Below are 9,646 nucleotides of genomic sequence, written 5' to 3' on the forward strand. Positions count from 1 at the left end.
GGCAAAAGGAACTTTATTCCTTTTATGGCTCATTACTACTCCATTGTGTGACTGCATCACATTTTAAAAAAATCTATTTATCTGTTGATAGATACTTGAGTTATTTCCACCCTTTTTATATTGTGAATAGTGCTGCTTTGAATATCGGTGTACAAGTAACTGTTTGAGTCCCTGCTTTAAATTCCTGGAGTATATACCAAACAGTAGAATTGTGGTGTCAGATGGCAATTCTATATTTAACTTTTTGAGGAATTGCTAAACTGTTTTCCACAAGAGCTGAACCTTTTTACATTCCCACCACAACGTATGAGGGTTTCAATTTCTCTGCAGCTTTGTTAATTTCTTTTGTTTTCATATCCATCCTGGTAGATGTGAAATGGCGTATCATTGTAATTTTGATTTGAAATCCCTAATGACTAATTATGTTGACATTTCAAGTAACATATTCCTGCTGTTTTTGATATTCCCTTTATCTATTTTCCCCACTCTCCTCACCTCCCATCAATTTACAAACGTGGACTGACATCTATAATGTTGAAAGAAAAACTCTCTTGCTTCCACCACCCTTTAAGTCTGTTCCATTTCCTGAGGTTCCCTTCTTCTCTTCCCCACTGTCCCTCCTAGTCAGGCTTGCAGCCCACATGTTAAATGCCTTCCCCCATAGTCTCGCTTCCATTCCCCACATGAAGTCAGGGAAATCCACTTTCTTCCAGTGAGCAAACTCTATACAGCAAAATAAATCTCCAACAGGAAATAGACACATCCTATCTGAAGTAGAATCGACATATAATGTGACTTGAGACTGTCATTTTGGGAGCTTCATCCCTCCTTATTCAACTCACAAAATAATTTCCCTAAAAGTAAGTTTCTAGAAAAAGCTCTTCCTGCTTCAAATAAGATTTTTTTCCTACATTTAAACAGGTTTGAGGTTTCATGCTGTGCTCTGTGGATTTCAATTTCCTCATGGCTCAGGACTGTGGAAGTTGCTGAATTCATATGTCAGCCTGACAGAAAGTGAGATACTCCTCAGAAACATGCATGGGGTCACCACGTGTTTGTCGGAAAACTGAGCTGTACCTGTGCAGAGCGACACTCCTCAAGGCCCAGCAGAGAAGAGCTGCAGGTGCTGAGAACTGGATGGAGATTGCATAGACTGCAACAGTTTGGGTGATACTAGAATCCCCATGGACCAGAAGGGAGACCCCTCCCTGAACAGCCTGGACTTTCAGTGGAGACTCCCAGAGAGGCCGCAACAGGAGCGCCATGGTAACGTAACGCACATGCTCCTTTCATGGAGGCGACGTGCTGCAGCAGGGGATGAAAGCGTCAGGAGGAACCTGGAGCGGCAATGATCCTCACTGCCTGCACTCAGACTGCACACCACGTTCTTACCCTGTAATAGAGTCTCACGGTCTGAATTCTCTTCACATGTTTGTCACCTTTCTCTTTTGATAATTGCTTAGAAGGAGTTCATGAAGGCTTTGGCTGTTTTGCAGACACTCTGACTCCAGGTAGACGCGCTGGGGGCCACTGCTGGCCTCCCTAGTCCTCCGCGTTGCTTCGCTCAGGACTCTGCCCCAGGACAGGCACATGCGGCGGAGCCACAAGAGTTCTCCCTGCTCCACAGTCCCAAGGGAACACGCTTTGTTTGTTTCCTCTGAAGACCAATATGCTGCCAGTTTTCAGAGCCAGGTGTCATCTGGGGTCCCAGGAAGAGAGGAAGGGAGCGAACCAGGTAGGGCGAGAGGTGTGGGGAGCCCTGGTGAGGACGCCTGACCCCTCGGTGCAGGTGGCTGGCTACGCTGCCGCAGGCGAGGCTGAGGACTCCCGGGATACGAGGGGCATCGGCACCTCCGCGGACGCCTCTCAGGACACTCCTCTCAGGGCCAAGTCCCCGGGGCCGCCCATCGCCGCAGCGACCGGATCCCGACTCCCACTCGCGGCCTCAGGGCGTGGCGCGGGCTGCACCCGGGCTCTGCACCGTCAGCCTCTCCCCGCCGGGCTCGCCGGCCCTCTCGCGTCCCCACCGCCCGCCCCCGAGGTCCGCACAGCCCCGGCCCCAGCCCCGCGCCCGCCGCCCTCCGGCTTCAGTCCCAGCCTGTGCGAGCGACGCCCGGGGAGGCGCGGACGGTCCCGCCAGGACGCGACACGACGGGCGGCGAGCCCGACCCGGGGCTTCTGGAGCCGGTCCCCGGCCTGGGCGTCGGGGGTCGGGGAGCGGCTCCGAGACTCGGGAGGGGCCGCGGGAGGACGCTCTGCCGGGCGCTGTTGGGCCCCCGCGCGACCCAGTCCCCGTCCCGGCGTCTCCGCGTCGCCACGACGACCCGACCGGTGCCCGCCGGCGGAGGGGGCCCCTGTGGGGCTCGAGCCGCCCCTGTGAACCCCGGGCCCCGAGGCCGCCCGGCCCGGACTCTCCTCCCGTCCCTGACGGGAACCAGGGCAGCGGCCGCCGGACTCCGCCGCCTCAGCCTCGGGCGCGAGGAGAGCAGCAGGCGAGGCTCCCTCAGCTCCGTCGCTTCCGCACACCAGACGCCCCTGGGGGTGGCGTCTCCACGTGGGTCCGCAGCCTTTGGGGTGGTTGCGTCACGTCTGGGAGCGTCTACGTTTGATGAGTTTGAACTCTCGCCGCTAAACAACCTGGTGCTCAAGGGCAGACAGGACCGCCTGGAAATCGGCCAGTGGCGCCTTTAAGAAGACGCAAAGCTTCGCCTCTGCCCGCCAAGGTGCGGAGGTTTATTTCCCAGAGGCCCCCGCGGCCCCTCCTGGCCTTTGTTCCGGGCGAATCTCGGGGAGGGTGCTGGGAGGCCGGAGCCGTGAGAACTACGTTACTCATAATGCCGTACTGCAAAGACGCCGAGCCAATGAACGCTCAGGACCAGGCGTTTCTGTGTTTGTTCCCTCAGGCGGGGCGGGACTTCCGGCGTCGCTCCCGGGACAGTCATTTTAGTTGTGCTCTGGCTCGGTGTACGGCAGCAGGGAGCAGCGCGGAGTCGGGCTTCAGACAGGGGTCGACCCCGCTGGATAGCAGCTGGTGGGTCGGCGGCCTTGGTGAGGGGTCTTCGCCCCGGTCGCCCGCAGCTCCTGACCCCGAACCGCCCACAGACCGATGGCGGCGGCCGCGCTGAGGAACCCGGCTCAGGTAAGTGCCGCGTCCTCCGGGCCTCACTTGCCCGCGCCCCACCCAAGTCCTAAAGCCCCACTCAGGGGCGCCCGCTCACGTCGCTGCAGTAGAGATCCCCGTGTCCAGGACAGTGCAAGAGCTTGTGTGGGGAGCCATTTCCAAAGCTAGTGTCATGGAGTGTGGGAGAATGTGACAGGTAGCGGGACCGGTTTGTGTAAAAACCTTGTTGGGACGATTGAGCCGACAGCGTTCACGACTGGAATGGCAAGGTTAGGAGTTTTACCTTCCTTCATTCTCAGGACGCTGGGAGCTATGGAAGGTTGTGAACAGAAGCAACACATGGTCTGAGTTAGGCTGACAGAACAGCCTGGAAAGGGGATGGTATAACAGTGAGGCACAGGGAGGTCGAGTCTTTGTGCAAAGTCACACTGCAGGTAAGAGTGAGGACTGGGAGACAGAGGAGCACTGACAATGCATTCATCCCCAGGTCATCTGGCTCCAGGGCTGCCCAGGGGAACAAGGAGGCCTGCACCCATGGAAACCCCGCCCTCCTCTCCCCCCCACCGTGACCGACTTCTCACAGCCTTCCTCTTCCCACAGGTTCCCCTGACTACAGATGCACTTCCAGGCTTCACACAGGTGAGTGAAGGGTGTTTCAGGCACTCCCTGGTGCTGACCCCAGTGTTTGCCTCTGGAATTGATTTCTGGGACTCATCTCCTGGCACTCTTCCAGTCTTTGGGCCTAGGGACCCTGAGCAAACATCAATGCACCGCCATACATCCAGGCTGGGGGCTATATAGAATATTTCCCATTACTGAAAACCAGTACAGTAAGGTATGGAAAGTTGTCTCAGTCTTAGACATCACACAAGCATATGCTCGATGGTAAGGCTGACTTGGTTTAGGGAAGCACAAGTCTTCTTTCTTTTTTATGGGAACTGAAAGCTGGGGTGCAGGAGTCAAACCAGGAATGTCTCTCAGATGTTAGGTGTCTCTACTAGTGTGAAGTGAGCAATGGGAATTTGGGGGCAGACTGAGTGTGAGGGATTGGGATAGGAAGACTGAGAAGAAGGCTGCTGCAGTAGTCTAGGGGAGTGTTAATGATGGCTAGACCAGAATGGTGGCCATGGAGGTGGTAGAAGTAGTTGGATTCTAGATCAGTTTTTTAAGTAAGAAAGACTAGAGTTTCATTTTTTTCTTTTTTCTTTTTTTTCTTTAAGAGATGAGGTTTTGTTCTGTCACCCAGGATGGAACATAGTGGCACAATCATAGTTCACTGCAGCCTTGAACTACTGGGCTCAAGTGATCCTCCCGCCTCAGGCTCCTAAGTAGTTAGGACTACAGAAGGATGCCCAGATTTTCAGTTGTTGAGAGTGAGAGATAGAAAAGTGGGAGTCGGGGTGAAAGCAAGGTGTTTAGGTTTAGCAGCTAGAAGTATGGAAACTCCACTAACCAGTATTATAAAGTTGGTAGTAGGGTCAAATCTTGGCAATAACAGAAATTTTGTTTTGGGATATCTTTAGATGTCAGATGTTTCCAATAACAGTTAGTTTAGACATCGAGTGGTTAGTTGACCACATAGAACTAGAACTGTGTCGAGGGATTGAGGATGGGGACGTTAAAAAGGTGTTACCAGTGTTTGCCCAGTGCTGTAGCTTGGGTCATAATTAGGAGGAGAAATCCTGGTCACTCTGGTGATGCTGTTAGCAGCCCAGGGAAGGTAGGGTGGGGGTCACTGCTGGATCTTATGCTTGGGTACCTCGGTGATTGTGTTGGGAATCACAAAGACAGGTATGAGAGAGAAGTGGCCGTGGGGAGGGTGTGAGAGCAAGGATGATCTGGCAAGTGGCCAAGGCTCTAAGGGAAGAGTGGGTATGAGATAAATGTGAAGGCCTAGGAGTAATTGAGACAAGATCACTGGATGTCATGTTTTGAGTAATGTGAGGAGGCCAGGGAGATGCCTATGGTGTGGGGCATGGGAATGGAAGTAGCTGTGGAAGTGAGACCATGTGTGAGAGTGTGTGCCAAAAAGTGATGTGCTTCATGTGGAGAGAGAGTGTGAAATAAAGGACCCGTGATTGTGGCATTCAGGACACGTTTGTGTTTGAGGGGCACAATTTTGGGAACCCAAGGAAAATTTTCTGACAAGAAGGGATCCAGCCCTACGTGCCAGGCCCAGATTTAAATGGCATCTCCTGATCTGCCTGCCTGTTGGTGCTGTGGTAGGACACAGTGATCAATGGGATCATGAGGACAGGGCAGGAATCAGTACCCTGGTGACTCTTCTGAGGTGGGGATTAGGGACAAGGATAAGCAGGGGAAGGATGGGGTGGTGGGATGAATTCAGGGTTGTAGGGAGAGAATCTGATTATGGAAAGATCTGTCCCCATCGTGGCAGGGCTCTGTGACCTTTGAGGACGTGGCCATTTACTTCTCCCAGGAAGAGTGGGGGCTCCTTGATGAGGCTCAGAGGCTCCTGTACCACGATGTGATGCTGGAGAACTTTGCACTTATATCCTCACTGGGTAAGGCCCTAACACCCACTTCAGTGTGCTGGTCTCTGTCTCTCTGCTTTTTCCTCAGTGGCAGCTCTGCCCTGTCCAGAACCAGACCATGGGCTCTACGGACTTCCCCACTGTCTTGGCATATGTGCTGTGGTGTCAGGGATGAGCTGTGTCCAATCCCGGAGCAGCCCTGACAACTGCTGTCTCAAAGCGTGCAGAGAAGGGTCTGGGTGTCAGGTGTCTTGGGTCAGCCTAATGCATCTCACCTTACTTACTCACTCCCTTTTCGGGTTACTGTGTCCAGCTCTATAGCACTTTGTGTCCCAAGTTCTGCCCCCTTTGTTTAGATTATATTTCCTGTGGCTGCCTGTGTTAGGAACTTGCAGGCATTTTCCTCATCAATATTTACATGGACCATGGCCTGTTGTTTCCAGAACCTCCTTCAGGGATCTGTGTGATAATGATTTTCTTTCCTGTGGTCTCTGTTGTGCTCAGTTGCTCTGGGCCAGTGCTAGACACTCACCTGTCCTGTCTTTTCCCTTAGGAGTTGTTTCACACAGATCTCTTGTAGTGGTACACCTAGAGGTGTCAGGAAAGCCCTGGTTGCTTCATAGGGTGAACATGGCAGTATGTCTTCAGAGGATACCTGGCCTTAATCAGCAGCAGCTGGGGGAGGGCTTGACATTCAGGCTATTTTCTAATCATACCAGAAACCTTTCCCATGTCCACTAGAATTTTGGTGCTAATGCCACTAAACACACCTCGTTTCTACCTTTTCTTCCCCTTACTTGACACTTTGTTGGCTTATCGTTTCATCTGTGACATCCACCCTCATGCTGCCCCATCTTTATGTCCTCCGCGTGTTGCCTATTCCTCTGTCCCACCCTCTCTACGATATTTTCCAACACCGACTTGCTCATGATGTGTCGGGAGGTGTGCCCGTGTTATTAAATATTCCATGAACGCAATTGGAATCTCCTACTCAGTTACAACTCGATTTTCCTGGGCCTGGATACTACCCACCTTCAGCACAGTAAGCGTGTGACACCAGTTGGCAAGGCCTTCCTGAAGACTCTGGCAAAGGAGTAAATTGGAGACCCTGCCTTTCCTCCCTGTCCTGTACCCCATCCTGTGTCCTTTGCTGAAGACTCCCCATTTTTGTGATCTTTAGAGGCCCAGTACTTCCAGCCCATTCCTTACCCTGCTTACAGCTCCCTCATCCTCAGAGCAACACTGTGGACTCATTCTTTGATGTATATGTGGTGGGGCTTCTTCTTACCTGTTTTAAAACATATCTGTAGGATTTTAATTTATGGAGGTGACTGAGTCCCAATACAGAGAAGTTAATGTCGATGACAGAAGAATTTATTACCTACAGTGGCAAGATAACATGAACACCATGCCACTCAGTGCCACATGAGGAAGTGCCCAGTAATCAGGAGGCAGAAGCAAAAGAGGAAAAACATTAAACTATAGGTTTTGTTGGGGTTTCTGCAGGAAGAGCAGGACAAGATAAACAGCTCAGGATTGGGGAGTTTGAATAATTCAAGCAGGCTTTGGGGCAAAGGGGCTGGCTAGCCTAAGTGGTCTGCTACCTGACCTTGGGGTGATTAGGGCAGAGAAATATTATCTCCTGAAGTGTCCAAGCCACATCAAAAAATGTGATGTGGATGACAGGGGATGGATTGGCTAATTTACGTTTGAATGGTATGCTCCCAGCTGAACCCTTTGCTATCTTTTAAGAATAGGCTAGCTCTAGGAACAACATTCTCTCCCCAGCCAGCAAAGTTTTTAAGATGTCAAAACATCAAATTATACAGAAAATAGATTTTTTAAATGATTAATACATTCCCACCATAGGCATAATCCATTTCATTAACATTTCTCTGCTTTCAGTTTGTTGGCATGGAACAGAGGACGAAGAGACACCTTCTGCGGAGAGCATTTCTGTAGAAAGACTGTCACAGGTCAGGACTCCGAAGGCAGGTCCGTCCACCCAGAATACTCACCCCTGTGAGACATGTGTCCCAATCCTGACAGACATTTTGCACCCGGCTGATCTGCCTGGGCAAAAACTATACTTGATTGGGGCATGTGCGACCTTTCGCCAGGATCAGAAGCATTACAGTGCTGAGAAACTCTTGAAAAGCGACGTGAACAAGCCCTTGTTTGTGAAGCGTTACCTATTCCATGTGTCAGGGAAGCCCTTCACCAGTAAGGAGTTTGGGCAGGACCTCCCAGCCACACTTGGCCTTCTCCAGCCCCAGGCCATTCCCAACTGTGAGAAGCCAGAGAAAATCATCGAGTATGAGGAGGCCTTTCACACTGGAACAAGTCATTACAAGTGGGGTGAATGCAGAAAAGCTACTAACCACAAACATACTTTTGTTCACCCAAGAGTCTATGCTGGAAAAAGCCTTTATGAATCTAGCAAATGTGGGAAAGCCTACCGCTGTGAGTACTCAATTGTTCAGCTCCAGAGAGTCCACAATGGAGAAAGGCCGTACGAATGCAGTGTATGTGGGAAATGTTTTAGCCAAACCTCCCACCTAAATGACCATCAGAGAATCCACACTGGAGAAAGGCCTTATGTGTGTGGTCAGTGTGGGAAATCATTCAGCCAAAGAGCTACCCTCATTAAACATCACAGAGTTCACACCGGAGAAAGGCCTTATGAATGTGGTGAATGTGGGAAATCGTTTAGCCAGAGTTCCAATCTTATTGAACACTGCAGAATTCACACTGGAGAAAGGCCTTATGAGTGCGATGAATGTGGAAAAGCCTTTGGGTCCAAATCCACTCTTGTTCGGCACCAGAGAACTCACACAGGAGAAAAGCCTTATGAATGTGGTGAATGTGGGAAATTCTTTACACAGAGCCACAGCCTTCTGGAACACCAGATAATTCACACTGGAGCAAGGCCGTATGAGTGTGGCCAGTGTGGGAAATCATTTAGCCTAAAATATGGCCTCATTCAGCACCAGTTAATTCACAGTGGAGCTAGGCCTTTTGAGTGTGACCAGTGTGGAAAATCATTTAGCCAAAGAACCACCCTCAATAAACACTACAAAGTTCACACTGCAGAAAGACCTTATGTGTGCGGGGAATGTGGGAAAGCTTTTATGTTCAAATCTAAACTTGTTCGGCACCAGAGAACTCACACTGGAGAAAGGCCTTTTGAGTGCAGTGAATGTGGGAAATTTTTTAGACAAAGCTATACCCTTGTTGAACACCAGAAAATTCACACTGGATTAAGGCCGTATGACTGTGGCCAGTGTGGAAAATCGTTTATCCAAAAGTCTGGCCTCATTCAACACCAGGTGGTTCACACTGGAGAAAGACCTTATGAGTGTGGCAAATGTGGGAAATCCTTTACACAACACTCTGGCCTCATTCTCCACCGAAAATCTCACACTGTGGAGAGGCCCCATTAAGAGAGCAAATGTGGAAAAGGCTTCAGCCCAAGGTCTAGCATTCTTTAGCTCCTGAAAGTCCACACTTGAGAAAGTTCTTTCTTTAGTATTATGGAACTACAGGGCCTTTGTGTGGGAGCCATCTGCCTGAAGTTGAACCTTATACTACTTGTAAATCTCCAGACAGGTGAGATTCCCCATGAGGTCCAGGTGTGTGTGAGGCTTACAGGAGCTGCTGCATGTTCTAAACTGCTTGAGACCTTTGCCACAGTTAAATCACTGCCAGTTTCTCTGGTAGAAGCCGTCTCCCCTCTACCACCTTGCACAGTGGGCATCGGTCACCCTGATGTGCTAAGGCACAGCCAGCTTCTGTGCCCATTCCCTGGAGGAAATCTTGAGCAGTCTGAGCCTTTAGGGGGAATTCATTACTCTTTTTAACTGATAAAAGCATATATCTATCCCAGTTTTGGCCAGGTGGATCCAGCCGGGGTTCTGCTAGAGGCTTATGTGGAAGGCTTCCCTTCATGGAAATTCTTGGTCTCACATGACACTTGGTAACTTTTCCAGCCTCCAAGTCATCACTAGTAACTTGCTGCCTCACATTGCTC

At 50.8% G+C, this 9,646-nt stretch overlaps 1 protein-coding gene across 1 annotated transcript; it reads left to right on the forward strand.

The window, feature by feature from the left end:
* Positions 1-3,102: 3,102 nt before the first annotated feature.
* LOC105817810 (zinc finger protein 416-like) lies at positions 3,103-9,085 on the forward strand. Its single transcript, XM_012653604.1, has 4 exons — positions 3,103-3,139; positions 3,722-3,760; positions 5,520-5,646; positions 7,522-9,085. Exons 1-4 carry the CDS (start codon positions 3,107-3,109, stop codon positions 9,057-9,059), a joined length of 1,737 nt encoding a protein of 578 aa, XP_012509058.1. The 5' UTR covers positions 3,103-3,106; the 3' UTR covers positions 9,060-9,085.
* Positions 9,086-9,646: the final 561 nt, after the last annotated feature.

The sequence above is a fragment of the Propithecus coquereli genome, unplaced genomic scaffold (genome assembly GCF_000956105.1).
Source record: "Propithecus coquereli isolate 6110/MARCELLA unplaced genomic scaffold, Pcoq_1.0 Scaffold425, whole genome shotgun sequence".
In the NCBI taxonomy this organism is placed as follows: Eukaryota; Metazoa; Chordata; class Mammalia; order Primates; family Indriidae; genus Propithecus; species Propithecus coquereli.